This window comes from Oncorhynchus clarkii, chromosome 31, assembly GCF_045791955.1.
Source record: "Oncorhynchus clarkii lewisi isolate Uvic-CL-2024 chromosome 31, UVic_Ocla_1.0, whole genome shotgun sequence".
NCBI classification, from domain to species: Eukaryota; Metazoa; Chordata; class Actinopteri; order Salmoniformes; family Salmonidae; genus Oncorhynchus; species Oncorhynchus clarkii.
In genome coordinates this window covers 25,419,992-25,446,818 of record NC_092177.1, presented here as the reverse complement: position 1 = coordinate 25,446,818, position 26,827 = coordinate 25,419,992, and the positions used below count along the sequence as shown (strand labels likewise).

General features: G+C 44.3%; 1 protein-coding gene across 1 annotated transcript in view; it reads right to left on the bottom strand.

The window, feature by feature from the left end:
- Positions 1 to 26,827, bottom strand: part of LOC139390579 (janus kinase and microtubule-interacting protein 1-like) — a 51,362-nt gene that overhangs the window by 14,366 nt on the left and 10,169 nt on the right. Inside the window, exons 2-7 of the mRNA XM_071137786.1 lie at positions 10,363 to 10,671; positions 9,425 to 9,757; positions 8,918 to 9,079; positions 4,379 to 4,588; positions 3,111 to 3,227; positions 2,659 to 2,805 (exon numbers count right to left, since the gene is read on the bottom strand). Of these exons, the coding sequence (XP_070993887.1) occupies positions 2,659 to 2,805; positions 3,111 to 3,227; positions 4,379 to 4,588; positions 8,918 to 9,079; positions 9,425 to 9,757; positions 10,363 to 10,518 (1,125 nt within the window). The 5' untranslated portion in view covers positions 10,519 to 10,671. The remainder of the gene's footprint in view (positions 1 to 2,658; positions 2,806 to 3,110; positions 3,228 to 4,378; positions 4,589 to 8,917; positions 9,080 to 9,424; positions 9,758 to 10,362; positions 10,672 to 26,827) is intronic.

Here is a 26,827-nt window from a genome sequence, read left to right as displayed (position 1 = left end):
CTTAAGCCCTCTCCCCATTTAAACATATATACATACATATATATATACACATACATATATATACACATACATTATATATACACACATACATATATATATACACACACACACACACACACACACATACATACACATACACATACACACATACACACATACACACATACACACATACACACACACACACACACACATACATACATACATACATACATACATATATATATATATATATATGCATGCACATATGGGTGCTGCAGACTGTTCTAGTGCCCGCGCCATTTTACTGATGATATATATATATATATATATATATATATCAATGAAATGGCGCGGGCACTAGAACAGTCTGCAGCACCCAGCCTCACCCTACTAGAATCTGAAGTCAAACGTCTACTGCTGATGATCTGGTGCTTCTGTCCCCAACTAATGAGGGCCTACAGCAGCACCTAGATCTTCTGCACAGATTCTGTCAGACCTGAACACTGACAGTAAATCTCAGAAAGACAAAAATAAAAGGTCCAGTTGCCAGGACCACGAATACAAACTCCATCTAGACACCGTTGACCTAGAGCACACAAAAAACGATGCATACCTCAGCCTAAACATCAGTGCCACAGGTAACTTCCACAAAGCTGTGAACGATCTGAGAGACAAGGCAAGAAGGGCCTTTTATGCCATCAAAAGGAACATAAAATTTGACATAATAATTAGAATCTGGCAAAAAATACTTGAATCAGTCATAGAGCCCATTGCCCTCTATGGTTGTGAGGTCTGGGGTCCGCTCACCAACCAAGAATTCACTAAATGGGACAAACACCAAATTGAGACTCTGCATGCAGAATTCTGCAAAAATATCCTCAGTGTGCAACAAAAAAACCCAAATAATGCATGCAGAGCAGAATTAGGCCGATACCCGCTAATTATCAAAATCCAGAAAAGAGACTGTAAATTGTACAACCACCTAAAAGGAAGCGATTCCGAAACCTTCCATAACAATGCCATTACCTACAGAGAGAGATGAACCTGGAGAAGAGTCCCCTAAGCAAGCTGGTCCTGGGGCTGTCACGCCCTGACCATAGAGATACTTTATTCTCTATTTTGGTTAGGTCAGAGTGTGACTAGGGTGGGCAATCTAGTTTCTTTATTTCTAGGTTGGTTTGGTATGGTTCCCAATCAGAGACAGCTGTCTATCGTTGTCTCTGATTGGGGATCATATTTAGGCAGCCTTTTCCCACCTGTTTGTTGTGGGATCTTGTTTTTGTATTGTTGCCTTGTGGCGGTTCTCATAATAAAAGATGATGAACCCAAACCACGCTGAATTTTGGTCCGATTCCTACAAAAACGATCGTGACAGGGGCTCTATTCACAAACACAAACAGACCCCACAGAGCCCCAGGACAGGAACACAATTAGACCAAACCAAATGGGAAAACATGAGAAAACAAAAATATAATTTCTTGACACATTGGAAATAAATAACAAAAAAACAGAGAAAACTAGAATGCTATTTGGCCCTAAACAGAGAGTACACAGCGGCAGAAGACCTGTCCACTGTGACTGACCCAAAATTAAGGAAAGCTTTGACTATGTACAGACTCAGTGAGCATAGCCTTGCTATTGAGAAAGGCCGCCGTAGGCAGACCTGGCTCTCAAGAGAAGACAGGCTGTGCACACTGCCCACAAAATGAGGTGGAAACTGAGCTGTACTTCCTAACCTCCTGCCCAATGTATGACCATATTACACAGACACACAAATAATTTGAAAACAAATCACATTTTGATAAACTCCCATATCTACTGGGTGAAATTCCACAGTGTGCCATCACAGCAGCAAGATTTGTGACCTGTTGCCACAAGAAAAGGGCAATCAGTGAGAACAAACACCACTGTAGATACAACCCATATTTATGTTTATTAATTTTCCATTTTCTACATTATCTATTTGCACATTATTACAACACTGTATACAGACATATGACATTTGAAATGTCTATTTTACAACTTGTGAGTGTAATGTTTACTTTAATGTTTATTTCACTTTGGTTTATTAATTTCACCATGCCAATAAAGACCCTTTAATTATGAGAGAGAGAGAGAGAGAGAGAGAGAGAGAGAGAGAGAGAGACAGAGAGAGAGAGACACAGGATTTCCTTAACCGTGACTCATAACTTTCAATTGTGCAGTGAGGCTTTGTAATCAAGGAGAAATGTAAATACTGATTGACACAGATACTGATTGGCACAGATACTGAATGGCACAGATTGAAAGAGATACCGATTGGCGCAGATACCGATCGACAGAGATACTGAATGGCACAGATTGAAGGAGATACCGATTGGCGCAGATACCGATCGACAGAGATACTGAATGGCACAGATTGAAGGAGATACCGATCGGCGCAGATACCGATCGACAGAGATACTGAATGGCACAGATACTGCTTAACATCTCTTGTAGGGCTCTTGCCGTTTCCTTAGAGGACCTCCATTTCACATGTTCCCTACAATGTGGTTCCTCTTAATCCAGTCATAAACATCAAAGCATAGCCCATACTTTTGTCACACTTATCAACATCCTCCCTTAGTCATGAAGGAGATGAGACAAGGAAAGGAGAAAAGCAAAGTAGACCAAAAAGGTTATGTCTGGTTCCCTCACCATCTCTGCATTCTCTCTGCTGAGGTTCTTGAGTTTCTCCTCCATGCGCTGCAGTGTCTGAAGGAGATCATTGTTCTTCTTCGACATCCTCTTATATTTATCTAAGAGTGGCTTCATCTGACTCTCTGACTCACGCACCCGCTTTAACTGACAGATGAAGGGAGAGATGGAAAGAGAGAGCGAGAGAGATGGAAGGAGAGAGCGAGAGAGATGGAAGGAGAGAGCGAGAGAGATGGAAGGAGAGAGCGAGAGAGATGGAAGGAGAGAGCGAGAGAGATGGAAGGAGAGAGCAAGAGAGATGGAAGGAGAGAGCGAGAGAGATGGAAGGAGAAAGAGAAAAAGTTATTTTCACATACCTGCATATTTCCACAACATCCCTTAAATGTTCCCATAATGTCCCTACAATGTTCTGTTATCTACCAAGTTATTTTCTGCAGGTGTGTGTTACTCACCAGTTCATTCCTCTCATCTGCCAGCAGGGTGTTTCTGTCCTCCAGCTTCCTGGTAACAGAGTGGAGCTCAGCTATCTTCAGCTGGGACCTCCTCGCATCCCGAATATCTTCCACATCCTGAGAGAGTGAGAGAGAGAGCGAGGGGGGGTAGAGAGAGCGAGGGGGGGTAGAGAGAGCGAGGGGGGGTAGAGAGCGAGGGGGGGTAGAGAGAGCGAGGGGGGGTGGAGAGAGCGAGGGGGGGGTAAAGAGAACAAGAGGGGGTAGAGAGAACAAGAGGGGGTAGAGAGAGCGAGAGAGAGGGGAGGGAGATATATATAGAGAGAGCGAGAGATAGCGAGAGAGAACGAGGGTAGGTAGAGAGAGCGAGGGTAGGTAGAGAGAGCGAGAGAGAGAGGAGGGTGATATATATATATATAGAGAGCGAGAGAGAGAGAGCAAGAGAGAGCGAGAGGGATATTATATATATATATAGAGCGAGAGAGAGAGAGAGAGAGAGAGCAAGAGAGAGCGAGAGGGATATATATATATATAGAGCGAGAGAGAGAGAGCAAGAGAGAGCGAGAGGGATATATATATATATATAGAGCGAGAGAGAGAGAGCAAGAGGGATATATATATATATATATATATAATAGAGTGGGGGAGCGAGAGAGAGAGAGAAATGGAGGAGATAATCATGCATAAAGACAGTGTGTGAATAAGTTGACCACCAGGTGTTTTGGAAAATGCCATGCCAGTCAAATGTGTGTGTGTACAAGTGTACCTTTAAAAATAATGTTTTATTTAACCGTTATTTAACCAGGTAAAACCCATTGAGGTTAAAAAAAATATTTTGCGAGGGAGACCTGGCAAAGAAGGCAAAACAGGGAAATAGCAGCGTGTCTGTAAAACAATACAGAAAAATACAGAATACACACAAGACAAAGTGTCACAAGTTAAAGATACAGTTGAAGATAAGAAACAACTTCAGTTGTCACAAACAGTGTTGCCAATCAGAGTCAGGCAAAGACACTAACTCCCCTCACTTTAAAATCTTCTGAAGCATGTAATCAAGATGAAGGGGCATTATGGGAAAAATATTTTTCCCCATCACAGTTCTAGCCTTAGGAACAGACAATAACATCAGCGACTGTGAACGAAGACTATATTGAGTGACTGATCTCTCTGTGTGTGTGTGTGTGTGTGTGTGTGTGTGTGTGTGTGTGTGTGTGCTTGTGTTTGTGAGTAATTGCATGTGTGCGTGTGTATTTTCATGGGGCTGCCCTCACCTGGTTGTTGAGGTAGTCAGAGGTGTCCCCCAGGGCAGGGACCACCTCTCTCTTGGGGCTGCTGTGATGCCTCTCTGCCTCCCTGACATGACCCAGCTGCTCATCCAGAGCCTCCTTCTGCAGCTGGAGCTTCTGGGCATAACCAGCCTGCACCCCCAGCTCCCTCTCCAACGCTGACACCACACGGTCCTTCCCCTTCAGCTCATCCATCTAGTGAGAGGACAGATGGGAGAGAGACAAATATAGTGAGGAGAGATGGGAGGGTGGAGAGAAGGAGCAAGAGAGACAAATATAGTGAGGAGAGATGGGAGGATGAAGAGAAGGAGAGAGAGAGAGAGAAATATAGTGAGGAGAGATGGGAGGATGAAGAGAAGGAGAGAGAGAGAGAGAGACAAATATAGTGAGGAGAGATGGGAGGATGAAGAGAAGGAGAGAGAGAGAGAGACAAATATAGTGAGGAGAGATGGGAGGATGAAGAGAAGGAGAGAGAGAGAGACAAATATAGTGAGGAGAGATGGGAGGATGGAGAGAAGAAGAGAGAGAGAGACAAATATAGTGAGGAGAGATGGGAGGATGGAGAGGAGAGAGAGATAGAGACAAATATAGTGAGGAGAGATGGGAGGATGGAGAGGAGAGAGAGATAGAGACAAATATAGTGAGGAGAGATGGGAGGATGAAGAGAAGGAGAGAGAGAGAGAGACAAATATAGTGAGGAGAGATGGGAGGATGAAGAGAAGGAGAGAGAGAGAGAAAAAAATAGTGAGGAGAGATGGGAGGATGAAGAGAAGGAGAGAGTGACAAATATAGTGAGGAGAGATGGGAGGATGGAGAGAAGGAGAGAGAGAGAGAGACAAATATAGTGAGGAGAGATGGGAGGATGAAGAGAAGGAGAGAGAGAGAGACAAATATAGTGAGGAGAGATGGGAGGATGAAGAGAAGGAGAGAGAGACAAATATAGTGAGGAGAGATGGGAGGATGAAGAGAAGGAGAGAGAGAGAGAGAGACAAATATAGTGAGGAGAGATGGGAGGATGAAGAGAAGGAGAGAGAGGGAGACAAATATAGTGAGGAGAGATGGGAGGATGGAGAGAAGAAGAGAGAGAGACAAATATAGTGAGGAGAGATGGGAGGATGGAGAGAAGAAGGGAGAGAGACAAATATAGTGAGGAGAGATGGGAGGATGGAGAGAAGGAGAGAGAGAGACAAATATAGTGAGGAGAGATGGGAGGATGAAGAGAAGGAGAGAGAGAGACAAATATAGTGAGGAGAGATGGGAGGATGAAGAGAAGGAGAGAGAGAGAGACAAATATAGTGAGGAGAGATGGGAGGATGAAGAGAAGGAGAGAGAGAGACAAATATAGTGAGGAGAGATGGGAGGATGGAGAGAAGGAGAGAGAGAGAGAGACAAATATAGTGAGGAGAGATGCGAGGATGGAGAGAAGGAGAGAGAGAGAGACAAATATAGTGAGGAGAGATGGGAGGATGGAGAGAAGAAGAGAGAGAGACAAATATAGTGAGGAGAGATGGGAGGATGGAGAGAAGAGAGATAGAGAAAAATATAGTGAGGAGAGATGGGAGGTTGAAGAGAAGGAGAGAGAGAGACAAATATAGTGAGGAGAGATGGGAGGATGGAGAGAAGGAGAGAGAGAGACAAATATAGTGAGGAGAGATGGGAGGATGAAGAGAAGGAGAGAGAGAGACAAATATAGTGAGGAGAGATGGGAGGATGGAGAGAAGAGAGAGAGAGACAAATATAGTGAGGAGAGATGGGAGGTTGAAGAGAAGGAGAGAGAGAGACAAATATAGTGAGGAGAGATGGGAGGATGAAGAGAAGGAGAGAGAGAGACAAATATAGTGAGGAGAGATGGGAGGATGAAGAGAAGGAGAGAGAGAGAGACAAATATAGTGAGGAGAGATGGGAGGATGAAGAGAAGAAGGAGATAGAGAGACAAATATAGTGAGGAGAGATGGGAGGATGTAGAGAAGGAGAGAGAGAGACAAATATAGTGAGGAGAGATGAGGACATCAAGAGAAGGAGAGAGAGAGAGACAAATATAGTGAGGAGAGATGGGAGGATGAAGAGAAGGAGCGAGAGAGACAAATATAGTGAGGAGAGATGAGGACATCAAGAGAAGGAGAGAGAGAGAGACAAATATAGTGAGGAGAGATGGGAGGATGAAGAGAAGGAGAGAGAGAAAGAGAGAGAAATATAGTGAGGAGAGATGGGAGGATTGAGAGAAGAAGAGAGAGAGACAAATATAGTGAGGAGAGATGAGGACATCAAGAGAAGGAGAGAGAGAGAGACAAATATAGTGAGGAGAGATGGGAGGATGAAGAGAAGGAGCGAGAGAGACAAATATAGTGAGGAGAGATGGGAGGATGAAGAGAAGGAGAGAGAGAGAGAAATATAGTGAGGAGAGATGGGAGGATTGAGAGAAGAGAGAGAGACAAATATAGTGAGGAGAGATGAGGACATTAAGAGAAGGAGAGAGAGAGAGAGAGACAAATATAGTGAGGAGAGATGGGAGGATGAAGAGAAGGAGAGAGAGAGAGAGGCAAATATAGTGAGGAGAGATGGGAGGGTGGAGAAAATGAGCGAGAGAGACAAATATAGTAAGGAGAGATGGGAGGATGAAGAGAAGAGAGAAAGAGACAAATATAGTGAGGAGAATTTTTTTATTTTTTTTTAATTTATCCGTTATTTTACCAGGTAAATTGACTGAGAACACATTCTCATTTGCAGCAACGACCTGGGGAATAGTTACAGGGGAGAGGAGTGGGATGAATGAGCCAATTGTAAACTGGGGATTATTAGGTGACCGTGATGGTTTGATGGCCAGATTGGGAATTTAGCCAGGACACCGGGGTTAACACCCCTACTCTTACGATAAGTGCCATGGGATCTTTAATGACCTCAGAGAGTCAGGACACCCGTTTAACGTCCCATCCGAAAGACGGCACCCAACACAGGGCAATGTCCCCAATCACTGCCCTGGGGCATTGGGATATTTTTTTTAGACCAGAGGAAAGAGTGCCTCCTACTGGCCCTCCAACACCACTTCCAGCAGCTTCTGGTCTCCCATCCAGGAACTGACCAAGACCAACCCTGCTTAGCTTCAGAAGCAAGCCAGCAGTGGTATGCAGGGTGGTATGCTGCTGAAATGGGAGGATGGAGAGAAGAGAGATAGAGACAAATATAGTGAGGAGAGATGGGAGGATGGAGAGAAGAAGGAGAGAGAGAGACAAATATAGTGAGGAGAGATGGGAGGATGAAGAGAAGGAGAGAGAGACAAATATAGTGAGGAGAGATGAGGACATTAAGAGACGGAGAGAGAGAGAGACACATATAGTGAGGAGAGATGGGAGGATGGAGAGAAGAAGAGAGAGACAAATATAGTGAGGAGTGATGGGAGGATGAAGAGAAGGAGAGAGAGACAAATATAGTGAGGAGAGATGGGAGGATGAAGAGAAGGAGAGAGAGAGAGAGAGACAAATAGTGAGGAGAGATGGGAGGATGAAGAGAAGGAGAGAGAGAGAGAGAGACAAATATAGTGAGGAGAGATGGGAGGATGGTGAGAAGAGAGACAAATATAGTGAGAGATGGGAGGATGGAGAGAAGAAGGAGAGAGACTGTGTGACAGTGAGAGTGAGACAGAGAGAAAACACATCTTCACTCTGGAACTCTTTAGCCTCATCTCCAGCTGTTCTCCCTCTCATTCTCCAACCCATTACTCTCCTCCTTCCAAACCAGCTCATTATTTTCCAACCCATTGCTCTCCTCCTTCCAAACCAGCTCATTATTCTCCAACCCATTACTCTCCTCCTTCCAAACTATCTCATTATTGTCCAACCCATTGCTCTCCTCCTTCCAAACCAGCTCATTATTCTCCAACTACAGACTAAGGCTCCAACAAATTATACGACACCAACATTGTTGAGAGAAATTCATTCATGAACCTTAGTTCACACTCCCCCCGTTCTTCTCTCAGCCTGTCCTCATCTCACTCCCTTCTCTCATCCCTCTCTCTTCCTTTACCTCTTCCCATCCCCCTTTCGGTTTCCTTGTGAAATATTATAGCCGTGACTGTAAACCTTTACAGCTGCAGAGATCTCTTTAATGGCCCTGTTTTTCCACTGTTCTTCTGTGCTGTAGTTAATCAGTCTCTCTGTTATCTGGGTCTCTGTTAAATACAACTGGAGATCAACATAGTGCATTTCAAGCTCTCCATCAGATTACTACAATAAGTTAAAGATGAACTTCAGTAGAAGTGCATACGCGGAACGGAATGAGAGAACGAGATCTATTGTTAGAGAGTGGTTCCCATTTCAGTTAGCTGTGGTTAATGATTTATATGGTTTATGGTCCTAATTTGGTTTGAAGTTTGGTTCACTTTCAGGTCACTCACCAGACCAGACACTCCAGTCTCACACATGGACTTTGTGTGATGTGGGTTAGGATCGATCAGGAGTTATGATTTGTGGCCGGGGTTACGGTTTGCAGACAGGCACGTGGTGTGTGATCACGTTACGGTCGACTCACCACCCGGCGGATGTCTCTCTCGCAGTCTCTCTTGATGCGATTGATCTCATCCTGGTGCTGCTGGTAGGCTGTTCGGAGGTCGGCTGCTTTGGCCTTGTCTGCCTGCAGCGTGTTAGACAGAGCCTCCTCAACCTGCTTCCGTACTGTCTCCTGCTTCAGGACCTGGGGGGAACACACACACAGCTAGCATGTGTAGCGTTACACTTTCCATCTAGTATACACTTCAAGTATACGCCCCCTGAAGCAATTAAGATGATTGGGGACATAGTAATGTCACATGACTTTTAGAAACAAAGAAGATGCTCTGAACAACAACTTTCAAGTCCAGACTAAACACAGGCTTGAAGCTTCTTATTCTGAAAACAAGGCCTGTGAGGGGAGTCTAGCTGGTAGTAGAAGGAATTAAAAGTAGCATGACCCGCACCAGGCTAGGATTCTGATTGGCCATGGGGAGAAAAAAAAATCCAATGCAGGTTGGATTCAAATTGAGGCCCCAGGCCAGCCTACCTCCTGCTGTAGTCTGAGTCTCTCCCCATCGAAGGACCTCCTGGCCTCTTCCCGGGCCTCCCCTAGCAGGGCACTCTTCAGCTTGTCCGCAGCCCCGTCCCTCAGTGCGTGGACCAGCCCCTGCAGCCGGTGTACTTCCCCGTCGCGGATCTTAATGGTACGCGCCAGCTCCAACTCGTGTTGACGTGCCAACGCCTCGCGGGCGGCTGCCAGCTCGCGGAGCTTCTCCTCGTGCAGTTTGGCGCGGAGGTCGGTGAGGACCACCGTGTGTTTGTGTTGTTCTAGTTCCCTGGCTTGCCTCTGCTCCTGGAGACGCTCTCTCAGCTTAGAGACCTACCCAGGGGAGGAGAGGGGAGGGAGGGATAGAATAGAGGGGAGGGAGAGGAGCGTGGGATAGAGGAGAGGGGGGAGAGGAGGGAGAGGAGGGTGGGATAGAGGAGAGGGAGGGAGAGGAAGGTGGGATAGAGGAGAGGGGAGGGAGGGACAGAGGAGAGGGAGGGAGAGGAGGGTGGGACAGAGGAGAGGGGAGGGAGAGGAGGGTGGGACAGAGGAGAGGGAGGGAGAGGAGGGTGGGATAGAGGAGAGGGGGAGAGGAGGGAGAGGAGGGAGAGGAGGGTGGGATAGAGGAGAGGGGGAGAGGAGGGGGGGACAGAGGAGAGGGAGGGAGAGGAGGGTGGGACAGAGGAGAGGGGAGGGAGAGGAGGGTGGGACAGAGGAGAGGGAGCGAGAGGAGGGTGGGATAGAGGATAGGGGAGGAGCGAGACAAACGGGAGGAAGAGGAGGAGAGAAAGAGTGACGTTTGTAAGGGAATAGGAAAAAGAGAGATAATGATTCTTAATAGTATCATTAACAGTAGATCACAAAAGACCAACAGATAATGATATCATTATCAACATCATCAATTGCATCCTTATCATCATCAGAGGGGAGGGGCCTACCTTGCCCTTCTCCTGCTGCATTTCTATCTGGAGGTCCATCAGCTTGTTCCGAAACTCCTCACTGGCTGTCTGCGCAAAGTCACCCATGACCTCAGTTCTCTCCTTCCCGCGCGTCTTCTTGGGATGCGGGGCTGAGGTGTGCGTGGTCGATGACATTGTGCTCCGTCCGCCCAATTAGAGGGTACGGCTCAGAGTGGATGAGGAAGTGGAAGAGAGGAGAGTCAGGCGCTGCTCTTCCTCCCCACACAGCCTTCCCTATGTACCTTCATCATCCTCATCTACATCATTGGCTGGAGATCCCTGTCTGTCCTGCAGACAGGCAAAAAGAGAGCGGGAAAGCGAGCGAGAGAGAGAGAGAGAGAGCATCATAATTATTATCATCATCATCATTATTCACAGAAATTACTACATTTATTCAAAATTTGAACTTAGAAGAAAAAGAACCCAGAAGAAAAACTACAAATACTCATGGGAGAAGGAGCAATGTATTTAAATATGTATTTTCCTGCCATAGCCTGAGGGACACTGAATAATAACATCTGCATAGTAAACAGTAACTTACTTATTATTACTATTATTGTTATTACTGTTATTATTGTTGTTTATCATTCCAAATAGTAGTGGTATGGGTGGTAATGGTAATGATAACAGTGTAGTGGCGGTGGTGGTAGTAGTAGTGGTATGGGTGGTAATGGTAATGATAGCAGTTTAGTGATGGTGGTGGTAGTAGTAGTAGTAGTGGTAATGGTAATGAGAGCAGTTTAGTGATGGTGGTGGTAGTAGTAGTGGTATGGGTGGTAATGGTAATGATAGCAGTTTAGTGATGGTGGTGGTAGTGGTAGTAGTGGTAATGGTAATGATAGAAGTGTAGTGATGGTGGTGGTAGTAGTAGTGGTATGGGTGGTAATGGTAATGATAGAAGTGTAGTGATGGTGGTGGTAGTAGTAGTGGTATGGGTGGTAATGGTAATGATAGAAGTGTAGTGGTGGTGGTGGTAGTAGTAGTGGTATGGATGGTAATGGTAATGATAACAGTGTAGTGGTGGTGGTGGTAGTAGTAGTGGTATGGGTGGTAATGGTAATGATAGCAGTTTAGTGATGGTGGTGGTAGTAGTAGTAGTAGTGGTAATGGTAATGAGAGCAGTTTAGTGATGGTGGTGGTAGTAGTAGTAGTGGTAATGGTAATGATAGCAGTTTAGTGATGGTGGTGGTAGTGGTAGTAGTGGTAATGGTAATGATAGAAGTGTAGTGATGGTGGTGGTAGTAGTAGTGGTATGGGTGGTAATGGTAATGATAGAAGTGTAGTGATGGTGGTGGTAGTAGTAGTGGTATGGGTGGTAATGGTAATGATAGAAGTGTAGTGGTGGTGGTGGTAGTAGTAGTGGTATGGATGGTAATGGTAATGATAACAGTGTAGTGGTGGTGGTGGTAGTAGTAGTGGTATGGGTGGTAATGGTAATGATAGCAGTTTAGTGATGGTGGTGGTAGTAGTAGTAGTAGTGGTAATGGTAATGAGAGCAGTTTAGTGATGGTGGTGGTAGTAGTAGTAGTGGTAATGGTAATGATAGCAGTTTAGTGATGGTGGTGGTAGTGGTAGTAGTGGTAATGGTAATGATAGAAGTGTAGTGATGGTGGTGGTAGTAGTAGTGGTATGGGTGGTAATGGTAATGATAGAAGTGTAGTGGTGGTAGTAGTAGTGGTATGGGTGGTAATGGTAATGATAGCAGTTTAGTGATTGTGGTGGTAGTAGTAGTGGTATGGGTGGTAATGGTAATGATAACAGTTTAGTGATTGTGGTGGTAGTAGTAGTGGTATGGGTGGTAATGGTAATGATAGAAGTGTAGTGATGGTGGTGGTAGTAGTAGTGGTATGGGTGGTAATGGTAATGATAACAGTGTAGTGGTGGTGGTGGTAGTAGTAGTGGTATGGGTGGTAATGGTAATGATAGCAGTTTAGTGATGGTGGTGGTAGTAGTAGTAGTAGTGGTAATGGTAATGAGAGCAGTTTAGTGATGGTGGTGGTAGTAGTAGTGGTATGGGTGGTAATGGTAATGATAGAAGTGTAGTGGTGGTGGTGGTAGTAGTAGTGGTATGGATGGTAATGGTAATGCTAGAAGTGTAGTGGTGGTAGTAGTAGTGGTATGGGTGGTAATGGTAATGATAGAAGTGTAGTGGTGGTGGTGGTAGTAGTAGTGGTATGGATGGTAATGGTAATGCTAGAAGTGTAGTGGTGGTAGTAGTAGTGGTATGGGTGGTAATGGTAATGATAGCAGTTTAGTGATTGTGGTGGTAGTAGTAGTGGTATAGGTGGTAATGGTAATGATAGCAGTTTACTGATGGTGGTAGTAGTAGTAGTGGTATGGGTGGTAATTGTAATGATAACAGTTTAGTGATGGTGGTGGTAGTAGTAGTGGTATGGGTGGTAATGGTAATGATAGAAGTGTAGTGATGGTGGTGGTAGTAGTAGTGGTATGGATGGTAATGGTAATGATAGAAGTGTAGTGGTGGTAGTAGTAGTGGTATGGGTGGTAATGGTAATGATAACAGTTCAGTGATTGTGGTGGTAGTAGTAGTGGTATGGGTGGTAATTGTAATGATAACAGTTTAGTGATGGTGGTAGTAGTAGTAGTGGTATGGGTGGTAATGGTAATGATAACAGTTTAGTGATTGTGGTGGTAGTAGTAGTGGTATGGGTGGTAATGATAGAAGTGTAGTGGTGGTAGTAGTAGTGGTATGGGTGGTAATGGTAATGATAATGATAGAAGTGTAGTGGTGGTAGTAGTAGTGGTAGGGGTGGTAATGGTAATGATAGCAGTTTAGTGATTGTGGTGGTAGTAGTAGTGGTATGGGTGGTAATGGTAATGATAGCAGTTTAGTGATTGTGGTGGTAGTAGTAGTGGTATGGGTGGTAATGGTAATGATAACAGTTTAGTGATTGTGGTGGTAGTAGTAGTGGTATGGGTGGTAATGGTAATGATAACAGTTTAGTGATTGTGGTGGTAGTAGTAGTGGTATGGGTGGTAATGGTAATGATAGCAGTTTAGTGATGGTGGTAGTAGTAGTGGTATGGGTGGTAATTGTAATGATAACAGTTTAGTGATTGTGGTGGTAGTAGTAGTGGTATGGGTGGTTAATTTAATGATAACAGTTTAGTGATTGTGGTGGTAGTAGTAGTGGTATGGGTGGTAATGGTAATGATAGCAGTTTAGTGACGGTGGTAGTAGTAGTGGTATGGGTGGTAATTGTAATGATAACAGTTTAGTGATTGTGGTGGTAGTAGTAGTGGTATGGGTGGTTAATTTAATGATAACAGTTTAGTGATTGTGGTGGTAGTAGTAGTGGTATGGGTGGTAATGGTAATGATAGCAGTTTAGTGACGGTGGTAGTAGTAGTGGTATGGGTGGTAATTGTAATGATAACAGTTTAGTGATTGTGGTGGTAGTAGTAGTGGTATGGGTGGTTAATTTAATGATAACAGTTTAGTGATTGTGGTGGTAGTAGTAGTGGTATGGGTGGTAATGGTAATGATAGCAGTTTAGTGACGGTGGTAGTAGTAGTGGTATGGGTGGTAATTGTAATGATAACAGTTTAGTGATTGTGGTGGTAGTAGTAGTGGTATGGGTGGTTAATTTAATGATAACAGTTTAGTGATTGTGGTGGTAGTAGTAGTGGTATGGGTGGTAATGGTAATGATAGCAGTTTAGTGACGGTGGTAGTAGTAGTGGTATGGGTGGTAATTGTAATGATAACAGTTTAGTGATTGTGGTGGTAGTAGTAGTGGTAATGATGACAATCTACTATTGACTGTTATCATTTTATTGTTATTATTTTTGTATTTAAATTTGTATTATTTACTGCCATTTTATATTATTATTAGGTATTGTTTATAATTTTATTGCAATGTATATTGTATACATTGTTGCTTTAGCAATATTGACAATGTTTTTCATACCAATAAAGCAGCTTGAATTTGAATTTGAGAGAGAGAGAGGACCAACAGGTGAGTAACAGCACTGAGTATGTTTACATGCACACTAATAATTCAATATTAAATTGATTATGGCAGTAGGCCGAGTACAGCAATAGTCATGTAAACACTTTATTCTGCCTATCTTAAATCGGCGTGAGGTCAAAATTGAAGTAAGCACACACCAATTAAAACACCTGGTTTTCTAAACAATATTTTATAATTGTTAGGACATGTAAACAGGCTGAATCAGAGTTCCAGCTGTGTATTTGATCTGCACATGTGGCAACACCAGTAGTACAATCTTCCCTCTTCAGCGAAAGTCGGCATTTTAGAAATTGTTTTCGCATACAAACTTCACGTCTGAACTCAGAATCCAATAGGTTTCCCCAAAATAACATGGTCGCTGTGGTAGAGTGTTTATTCTGATTGGTAATTTAAATCCCATCAGGAAGCCCGATTTCAGATGTGTCCATGGAAACAGGATTATTAGGAAAATGATTCTTCTTGCAAAGCATGTAAACGTTTTAAACTATTATATTAATCTGACAATCCACAGTCATCATATTATTGAGTGCATTTAACCATACTCATTGTTACATTTCATTACTACATCAAGTGAAGGCCTCAGGTATGAGAGCCAACAAGCATTGTGTGAAAATAAAATCATAGCCTAGCACAGTGGAGCCTGAGGAAAATATATAACATATTTTGAGAAGTAGAAACACACAGACACGTTTGTTTGTTGTTTCTCTGTAATAGTACTAGCCACCTAGCAATTTTATTGTCACGCCCTGACCTGAGATATCTGTTTTCTTTATAATTTGGTTAGGTCAGGGTGCGACTAGGGTGGTTACGCTACTTTTTGTATTGTCTAGGGGTTTTGTATGTATTGGGTTTTGTAGGTCTAGGTATTTGTATGTTTATGGTGGCCTGATATGGTTCCCAATCAGAGGCAGCTGTTTATCGTTGTCTCTGATTGGGGATCATTTAAGTAGCAATTTCCCTTTGGTGTTTGTGGGTTCTTGTCTATGTGTAGTTGCCTGTCAGCACTCATTTGTATAGCTTTGTACGTGTAATTTAGTTATTTTGGTTAGTTTGTTCAGTGTTCATTTTTAATATAATGAAGAATGTACACATACCACGCTGCACCTTGGTCCGATTCATATAACGAACGTGATATTTATAAAGTTGTCTTTAGCTAGCCCAGATAGGTTCCCAATGTCCCAACCTCATAATTACTCTTGGCTGTAGGGCTTCTCTTTGCTGTAGTAGTGGTAAACCCTACAACCAAGAGAAACCCTACAGCCAAGATAAACCTCTACTAATACAGCAAAGAGAAACCCTACAGCCAAGAGAAACCCTACAGCCAAGAGAAACCTCTACTAATAAAGCAAAGAGAAACCCTACAGCCAAGAGAAACCTCTACAGCCAAGAGAAACCTCTACTAATACAGCAAAGAGAAACCCTACAGCCAAGAGAAACCCTACAGCCAAGAGAAACCTCTACAGCCAAGAGAAACCTCTACAGCCAAGAGAAACCTCTACAGCCAAGAGAAACCTCTACTAATACAGCCAAGAGAAACCCTACAACCAAGAGAAACCCTACAGCCAAGATAAACCTCTACTAATACAGCAAAGAGAAACCCTACAGCCAAGAGAAACCCTACAGCCAAGAGAAACCTACACTAATACAGCAAAGAGAAACCCTACAGCCAAGAGACACATCTACTAATACAGCAAAGAGAAACCCTACAGCCAAGAGAACCCTACATTCAAGAGAAACCTCTACTAATACAGCAAAGAGAAACCCTACAGCCAAGAGAACCATACAGCCAAGAGAACCCTCCACTACTACAGCCAAGAGAAACCCTAAATTCAAGAGAAACACAAGTCAAGAGAAACATCTACTAATACAGCCAAGAGAAACCCTACAGCCAAGAGAAAGCTCTACTAATACAGCCAAGAGAAACCCTACAACCAAGAGAAATCTCCACTACTACAGCCAAGAGAAAACATACAACCAAGAGAAACCCTACAGCCAAGAGAAACCTCCACTACTACAGCCAAGAGAAACCCTACAGCCAAGAGAAACCCTACAGCCAAGAGAAACCTCCTCTCATACAGCAAAGAGAAACCCAACAGCCAAGAGAAACCCTACAGCCAAGAGAAACCCTACAGAAACCCTACAGCCAAGAGAAACCCTACAGCCAAGAGAAACCTCTACTAATACAGCCAAGAGAAACCCTACAGCCAAGAGAAACCTCCACTACTACAGCCAAGAGAAACCCTACAGCCAAGAGAAACCTCTACTAATAAAGCCAAGAGAAACCCTACAGCCAAGAGAAACCTCCACTACTACAGCCAAGAGAAACCTCTACTAATACAGCAAAGAGAAACCCTACAGCCAAGAGAACCCTACATTCAAGAGAAACCCTACAGTCAAGATAAACCTCTACTAATACAGCAAAGAGAAACCTTACAGCCAAGAGAACCCTACAGCCAAGAGAACCCTCCACTACTACAGCCAAGAGAAACCCTACATTCAAGAGAAACCCTAGTCAAGAGAAACCTCTACTAATACAGCCAAGAGAAACCCGACAGCCAAGAAAAACCCTACAGCCAAGAGAAACCCTACAGCCAAGAGAAACCCTACAACCAAGAGAAACCCTACAGAAACCCTACAACCAAGAGAAACCCTACAGCCAAGAGAAACCTCTACTAATACAGCAAAGAGAAACCCTAGAGCCAAGAGAAACCCTACAGCCAAGAGAAACCTCTACTAATACAGCCAAGAGAAACCCTACAGCCAAGAGAAACCCTACAGAAACCCTACAGCCAAGAGAAACCCTACAGCCAAGAGAAACCCTACAGCCAAGAGAAACCTCTACTAATACAGCCAAGAGAAACCCTACAGCCAAGAGAAACCCTACAGCCAAGAGAAACCCTACAGAAACCCTACAGCCAAGAGAAACCCTACAGCCAAGAGAAACCTCTACTAATACAGCAAAGAGAAACCCTACAGCCAAGAGAAACCCTACAGCCAAGAGAAAGCTCTACCAATACAGCCAAGAGAAACCCTACAACCAAGAGAAACCCTACAGCCAAGAGAAACCTCTACAAATACAGCAAAGAGAAACCCTACAGCCAAGAGAAAGCTCTACTAATACAGCCAAGAGAAACCCTACAGCCAAGAGAAACCTCCACTACTACAGCCAAGAGAAACCCTACAGCCAAGAGAAACCCTACAGCCAAGAGAAACCTCCTCTCATACAGCAAAGAGAAACCCAACAGCCAAGAGAAACCCTACAGCCAAGAGAAACCCTACAGCCAAGAGAAACCTCTACTAATACAGCCAAGAGAAACCCTACAGCCAAGAGAAACCTCCACTACTACAGCCAAGAGAAACCCTACAGCCAAGAGAAACCTCTACTAATAAAGCCAAGAGAAACCCTACAGCCAAGAGAAACCTCCACTACTACAGCCAAGAGAAACCTCTACTAATACAGCAAAGAGAAACCCTACAGCCAAGAGAACCCTACATTCAAGAGAAACCCTACAGTCAAGATAAACCTCTACTAATACAGCAAAGAGAAACCTTACAGCCAAGAGAACCCTACAGCCAAGAGAACCCTCCACTACTACAGCCAAGAGAAACCCTACATTCAAGAGAAACCCTAGTCAAGAGAAACCTCTACTAATACAGCCAAGAGAAACCCGACAGCCAAGAAAAACCCTACAGCCAAGAGAAACCCTACAGCCAAGAGAAACCCTACAACCAAGAGAAACCCTACAGAAACCCTACAACCAAGAGAAACCCTACAGCCAAGAGAAACCTCTACTAATACAGCAAAGAGAAACCCTAGAGCCAAGAGAAACCCTACAGCCAAGAGAAACCTCTACTAATACAGCCAAGAGAAACCCTACAGCCAAGAGAAACCCTACAGAAACCCTACAGCCAAGAGAAACCCTACAGCCAAGAGAAACCCTACAGCCAAGAGAAACCTCTACTAATACAGCCAAGAGAAACCCTACAGCCAAGAGAAACCCTACAGCCAAGAGAAACCCTACAGAAACCCTACAGCCAAGAGAAACCCTACAGCCAAGAGAAACCTCTACTAATACAGCAAGGAGAAACCCTACAGCCAAGAGAAACCCTACAGCCAAGAGAAACCTCTACTAATACAGCAAAGAGAAACCCTACAGCCAAGAGAAACCCTACAGCCAAGAGAAACCTCTTCTAATACAGCAAATAGAAACCCTACAGCCAAGAGAAACCCTATAGCCAAGAGAAACCCTACAGAAAGCCTACAGCCAAGAGAAACCCTACAGCCAAGAGAAACCTCTACTAATACAGCCAAGAGAAACCCTACAGCCAATAGAAACCTCTACTAATACAGCCAAGAGAAACCCTACAGCCAAGAGAAACCCTACAGAAACCCTACAGCCAAGAGAAACCCTACAGCCAAGAGAAACCCTACAGCCAAGAGAAACCCTACAGAAACCCTACAGCCAAGAGAAACCCTACAGCCAAGAGAAACCTCTACTAATACAGCAAAGAGAAACCCTACAGCCAAGAGAAACCCTACAGCCAAGAGAAACCCTACAACCAAGAGAAACCTCTACTAATACAGCAAAGAGAAACCCTACAGCCAAGAGAAACCCTACAGTCAAGAGAAACCTCTACTAATACAGCCAAGAGAAACCCTACAGCCAAGAGAAACCTCTACTAATACAGCAAAGATAAACCCTACAGCCAAGAGAAACCCTACAGCCAAGAGAAACCTCTACTAATACAGCAAAGAGAAACCCTACAGCCAAGAGAAACCTCTACAGCCAAGAGAAACCTACACTAATACAGCAAAGAGAAACCCTACAGCCAAGAGAAACCCTACAGTCAAGAGAAACCTCTACTAATACAGCAAAGAGAAACCCTACAGCCAAGAGAAACCTCTACTAATACAGCAAAGAGAAACCGTACAGCCAAGAGAAACCGTACAGTCAAGAGAAACCTAATCTGAAAACAAGACTCCCTAAATTTTATCAGCATATCGATTGCGCAACCAGGGGTGGAAAGACCTTGGATCATTGTTACTCTAACTTCCGCAACGCATATAAGGCCCTGCCCCGCCCCCCTTTCGGAAAAGCTGACCACGACTCCATTTTGTTGATCCCTGCCTACAGACAGAAACTAAAACAAGAGGCTCCCACGCTGAGGTCTGTCCAACGCTGGTCCGACCAAGCTGACTCCACACTCCAAGACTGCTTCCATCACGTGGACTGGGACATGTTTCGTATTGCGTCAGACAACAACATTGACGAATACGCTGATTCGGTGTGCGAGTTCATTAGAACGTGCGTTGAAGATGTCGTTCCCATAGCAACGATTAAAACATTCTCTAACCAGAAACCGTGGATTGATGGCAGCATTCGCGTGAAACTGAAAGCGCGAACCACTGCTTTTAATCAGGGCAAGGTGTCTGGTAACATGACCGAATACAAACAGTGCAGCTATTCCCTCCGCAAGGCTATCAAACAAGCTAAGCGTCAGTACAGAGACAAAGTAGAATCTCAATTCAACGGCTCAGACACAAGAGGCATGTGGCAGGGTCTACAGTCAATTACGGACTACAGGAAGAAATCCAGCCCAGTCACGGACCAGGATGTCCTGCTCCCAGGCAGACTAAATCACTTTTTTGCCCGCTTTGAGGACAATACAGTGCCACTGACACGGCCTGCAACGAAAACTCTGTACTCTATATCATCGACTGTATCCTTATGTAATACATGTATCACTAGCCACTTTAACTATGCCACTTTGTTTACATACTCATCTCATATGTATATACTGTACTCGATACCATCTACTGTATCTTGACTATGCTGCTCTGTACCATCACTCATTCATATATCCTTATGTACATATTCTTTATCCCCTCACACTGTGTACAAGACAGTAGTTTTGGAATTGTTAGTTAGATTACTTGTTGGTTATTACTGCATTGTCGGAACTAGAAGCACAAGCATTTCGCTACACTCGCATTAACATCTGCTAACCATGTGTATGTGACAAATAAAATTTGATTTGATTTGATTTGAAAACCCTACAGCCAAGAGAAACCTCTAATACAGCCAAGATAAACCTCTAATACAGCCAAGAGAAACCTCTACTAATACAGCAAAGAGAAACCCTACAGCCAAGATAAACCTCTACTAATACAGCAAACAGAAACCCTACAGCCAAGAGAAACCCTACAGCCAAGAGAAACCCTACAGCCAAGAGAAAGCCTACAGCCAAGAGAAAGCCTACAGCCAAGAGAAACCTCTACTAATACAGCCAAGAGAAAGCCTACAGCCAAGAGAAACCTCCACTACTACAGCCAAGAGAAACCCTACAGCCAAGAGAAAGCCTACAGCCAAGAGAAAGCCTAAAGCCAAGAGAAACCCCCACTACTACAGCCAAGAGAAACCCTACAGCCAAGAGAAACCTCTACTAATACAGCCAAGAGAAACCCTACAGCCAAGAGAACCCTCTACTAATACAGCCAAGAGAAACCCTACAGCCAAGAGAACCCTCTACTAATACAGCAAAGATAAACCCTACAGCCAAGAGAAGCCTACAGCCAAGAGAACCCTCCACTACTACAGCCAAGAGAAGCCCACAGCCAAGAGAACCCTCCACTACTACAGCCAAGAGAAGCCTACAGCCAAGAGAACCCTCTACTACTACAACAGCCAAGAGAGCCCTAAAGCCAGGTGAACCCAACTGCCAGGAGAACCCTCTACAACCAAGAGAATCTTACAGCCAAGAGAACCCTCTACTACCACAGGCAAGAGAAGCCGAGAGAGCCCTACTGCCGAGAGAGCCCTATAGCCAAGAGAGAGCCCTACAGCCAAGAGAGAGCCCTACAGCCAAGAGGACACCACAGCCAAGAGGACACCACAGCCAAGAGAACCTTGCAGCCAAGAGAACCTTGCAGCCAAGAGAACCTTGCAGCCAAGAAAGAGCCCTATAGCAAAGAGAGAGCCCTACGGCCAAGAGAGAGCCCTACGGCCAAGAGGACACTACGACCAAGAGGACACTACGACCAAGAGGACACTACGGCCAAGAGAACTCTACGGCCAAGAGAACTCTACGGCCAAGAGAACTCTACGGCCATGACCTAGAGCCCTCCAGAGCGACTTACAGTAGTGAATTCATATATTTTATCAAACCCACAACCCTAGTGTTGTGAGCCACACGGAACCGACTGTGTAGTTCTAATGAGGTTATTGTAGGGAGTCATGTTGTCTAAGTGTTGGACTGCAGACAGGAGAGGTTTTAGTATACAGTATGACAGAATATAGCAACAGTACCCTCCTGTCCTGGAATGTCCACGTAGAGAATGGACTGAAGTCTCTCTTACTAGATTCATAATGCTGTGGAAGTGTTCCAGTGTAACCCAGTAACCTTCCCTTTCTGCTGAGTATTAAATAAATAATTCAACATTTAGTTGAATGAAGCATTAAGCCCGCAGGCTGCTCCTCCATCCTTTCACACACTCACACACTACTCACACAGATGGCAGCAATTGTTACCAAGACTACCCTTGCTCTTAAACTTCACTCATCCCACAGCAAATTACCCTGGGAAGGAGGAAAGAGCCTCCCGGAGGATTTCAGACCTCTCGACACACACACACACACACACACACACACACACATCTGTGTTGCACTCACACTAAACACACACAGATGACATGATTTCTTTATCTAAAGACCATCTCTCAGACGAGGTTGACTGAGAGTCAGAAATGCATTGCTGGGGGGTAGGGGAGCTCTCTACCACACACCGATAGACAGAATGAACAGGCACGCACTGGGTGAATGCAAGGGAGGAAGAAATGGAGAGAGAGAGGGGGAGCTGGAGAGGGAGGGAGAAGTGGAGATAGAGATTTGAAGATAGAAAGAGTGAGAAAGTTGTCTGTTGTAACAGCTTGCAAAAGCCAGGACACACTGAACCCCCTCCTCCTTCTATCCCCACTCTGCCCTACATTTCCTACCTCCATCCCGTCCATTGCTATGATCATGTCACGGAGCAGAGTGGAGGGGAAAGCAAGGATCTCATTCTCCCATTCACACACAGAGAGAGAAAGAGAGAGGACCACAAATACAAATTCAATATAGACACCATTGCACTAGAACACACAAACTATACATACCTTGGCCTAAACATCAGTGTCACAGAGCAGAGTGGAGAGGAGAGCAGGGATCTCATTCTCCCATTCACACAGAGAGAGAGGGGGACAGAGAGAGAGAGAGAGGGACAGAGAGAGAGGGACAGAGAGAGAGAGAGAGCGAGAGGGACAGAGAGAGAGAGAGCGAGAGGGACAGAGATAGAGAGAGAGACAGAGAGAGAGAGAGCGAGAGGGACAGAGAGAGAGAGAGCGAGAGGGACAGAGAGAGAGAGGACCACAAATACAAATTCAATATAGACATCATTGCACTAGAACACACAAACTATACATACCTTGGCCTAAACATCAGTGTCACAGAGCAGAGTGGAGAGGAGAGCAGGGATCTCATTCTCCCATTCACACAGAGAGAGAGAGAGAGGGACAGAGAGAGAGAGACAGAGAGAGAGAGGGGGACAGAGAGAGAGAGAGAGAGGGACAGAGAGAGAGAGAGAGCGACAGAGAGAGAGAGAGAGAGAGAGAGAGGGACAGAGAGAGAGAGAGAGAGAGAGGGGGGGACAGAGAGAGAGAGAGAGACAGAGAGAGAGAGAGACGGGGACAGAGAGAGAGAGAGAGAGAGGGGGACAGAGAGAGAGAGAGAGAGAGGGACAGAGAGAGAGAGGGACAGAGAGAGAGAGAGGGACAGAGAGAGAGAGAGAGGGACAGAGAGAGAGAGAGAGAGGGACAGAGAGAGAGAGAGGGACAGAGAGAGAGAGAGAGAGGGACAGAGAGAGGGACAGAGAGAGAGAGAGAGAGGGACAGAGAGAGAGAGAGAGAGGGACAGAGAGAGAGAGAGAGGGACAGAGAGAGAGAGAGGGACAGAGAGAGAGAGAGGGACAGAGAGAGAGAGGGACAGAGAGAGAGAGGGACAGAGAGAGAGAGGGACAGAGAGAGAGAGGGACAGAGAGAGAGAGAGACAGAGAGGGACAGAGAGAGAGAGAGAGAGGGACAGAAAGAGAGAGAGAGGCAGACCTGGCACTCAAGAGAAGACAGGCTGTGCACACTACCCACAAAATGAAGTGGACACTGAGCTGCACTTCCTAACCTCCTGCCCAATGTATGACCATATTAGCGACGCATATTTCCCTCAGATTACACAGATCCACAAATAATTTGAAAACAAACCCGATTTTAATCAACTCCCTTATCTACTGGGTGAAATTCCACAGTGTGCCATCACAGCAGCAAAATGTGTGACCTGTTACCACAAGAAAAGGTCAACCAGTGAAGAACAAACACCATTGTAAATACAACCCATATTTATGCTTATTTATTTTCCCTTTTGTACTTTAACTATTTGCACATTGTTACAACACTGTATAGACAGTGAAAGAAAGAAACATGCACAGAGACAGTCATACACACAAAGAACAAAACACTTGCATTCACACTAGCATCTATTCACACTAGCATCTATTAACACTAGCATCTATTAACACTAGCATCTATTAACACTAGCATCTATTCACACTAGCATCTATTAACACTAGCATCTATTAACACTAGCATCTATTAACACTAGCATCTATTAACACTAGCATCTATTCACACTAGTATCTATTAACACTAGCATCTATTAACACTAGCATCTATTAACACTAGCATCTATTAACACTAGCATCTATTCACACTAGCATCTATTCACACTAGCATCTATTAACACTAGCATCTATTAACACTAGCATCTATTAACACTAGCATCTATTAACACTAGCATCTATTCACACTAGTATCTATTCACACTAGCATCTATTCACACTAGCATCTATTCACACTAGCATCTATTCACACTAGCATCTATTAACACTAGCATCTATTAACACTAGCATCTATTCACACTAGCATCTATTAACACTAGCATCTATTCACACTAGCATCTATTAACACTAGCATCTATTAACACTAGCATCTATTCACACTAGCATCTATTCACACTAGCATCTATTAACACTAGCATCTATTAACACTAGCATCTATTCACACTAGCATCTATTAACACTAGCATCTATTAACACTAGCATCTATTAACACTAGTATCTATTAACACTAGCATCTACAGTATATCACAAAAGTGAGTACACCCTCACATTTTTGTCTGCTTGTCTTCAGCAAACTGTTTGCGAGCTTTCTTGTGCATCATCTTTAGAAGAGGCTTCCTTCTGGGACGACAGCCATGCAGACCAATTTGATGCAGTGTACGGCGTATGGGCTGACCCCCCACCCCTTCAACCTCTGCAGCAATGCTGGTCCCACTCATACGTCTATTTCCCAAAGACAACCTCTGGATATGACGCTGAGCACGTGCACTCAACTTCTTTGGTCGACCATGGCGAGGCCTGTTCTGAGTGGAACCTGTCCAGTTAAACCGCTGTATGGTCTTGGCCACCGTGCTACAGCTCAGTTTCAGGGTCTTGGCAATCTTCTTATAGCCCAGGCCATCTTTATGTAGAGCAACAATTCTTTTTTTCAGATCCTCAGAGAGTTCTTTGCCATGAGGTGCCATGTTGAACTTCCAGTGACCAGTCAGTATGAGGGAGTGTGAAAGCGATGACACCAAATTTAACACACCTGCTCCCCATTCACACCTGAGACCATGTAACACTAACGAGTCACATGACACCGGGGAGGGAAAATGGCTAATTGGGCCAAATTTGGACATTTTCACTTAGGGGTGTACTCACTTTTGTTGCCAGCTGTTTAGACATTAATGGCTGTGTGTTGAGTTATTTTGAGAGGACAGCACATTGAAACTGTTATATAAGCTGTACACGCACTACTTTATATGGTAGCAAAGTGTCATTTCTTCAGTGTTGTCACATGAAAAGATATATTCAAATATTTACTAAACTGTGAGGGGTGTACTCACTTTTGTGATATACTGTATTAACACTAGCATCTATTAACACTAACATCTATTCAGACTAATATCTATTAAAACTGGCATTGAATTACACTAACCCAAATACATTCATTCATTCCTCACCAGAATGAGTCCAGAAGCTCATATTTCAAGGGAAGGGGCATCCTATGTTTGTTGAATCAATTGTTTGCGCATTCAATACCAACAGGAAGAGAAGCATGCCTCAGCCGATGTGTGTTTATGGGTGTACTTTAATTAGCGGCCAATTGCAGGGTGGATTTGTCGATATGAATTCCAAGCACATTTCCTGATCTATGTTTTGGAATGTGAATGACAAGGCTCAAGTAGTGACTGTCTCTTTGTTGACAGCTTTACTCATCCCCTCGTCTAAACCCCTCCCTCTGGAAGTGACCCTACATGTTCTTTAAAAACACAAGACAACAGACAACAGTAGGAAGCCTTCAATAGGTTGTCGACTACTATACTAAGTCAAAGGAAAAGGGCAAACAAATTTCATAATGGAATCCAGCCCAAGTTTTAGACGGAAATTAAACCCAGTAACACATGGGGGAGGGGTTCCCCTCCTTGGCAAGCCTAGTAAAACATCAAAGACATCCACCTCACATCCCTGGAACAGATGTTCCAAAGGTCCCATGAAAAGCAGGAATGTAATATTGGAAGCTGTGTTGTTTTATGAGGGTAAAGGACAAACTAACACTAAATACCACTCATAGTAGCAGAACTCTCTCAAACCTACCCATGAGGGTTAACGTTTACATAGTGTCACGGATTCCCCCGGTACTGCTGCTCATTCCGTTTACCAGCTCCGGAGGTCTACGTCACCCGCCTTCTAGGCATCACTGAACTGGATGATTACCCGAAACCCCGAACTGTCTTGTCTCATTACGCACATTCTCCCTGATTAGTATGTGTATATATGTGCCCTCTGTTCCCCATTGTCCTTGCTGATTATTGTTCCATGTCCGTTGGTCTTGTGAGTAACTGTGCTCTCTTGTATCGACTTGCGTGTTACCGTGTTAGTGTGCACTTGTTATTACAGGTCTCTTCCCGTGTATTGTTATTACAGGTCTCTTCCCGTGTATTGTTATTACAGGTCTCTTCCTGTGTATTGGTATTACAGGTCTCTTCCCGTGTATTGTTATTACAGGTCTCTTCCAGTGTATTGTTATTACAGGTCTCTTCCAGTGTATTGTTATTACAGGTCTCTTCCCGTGTATTGTTATTACGGGTCTCGTGCAGTGTATTGTTATTACGGGTCTCTTCCCGTGTATTGTTATTACGGGTCTCTTCCCGTGTATTGTTATTACGGGTCTCTTCCCGTGTATTGTTATTACGGGTCTCTTCCCGTGTATTGTTATTACAGGTCTCTTCCCGTGTATTGTTATTACGGGTCTCTTCCCGTGTATT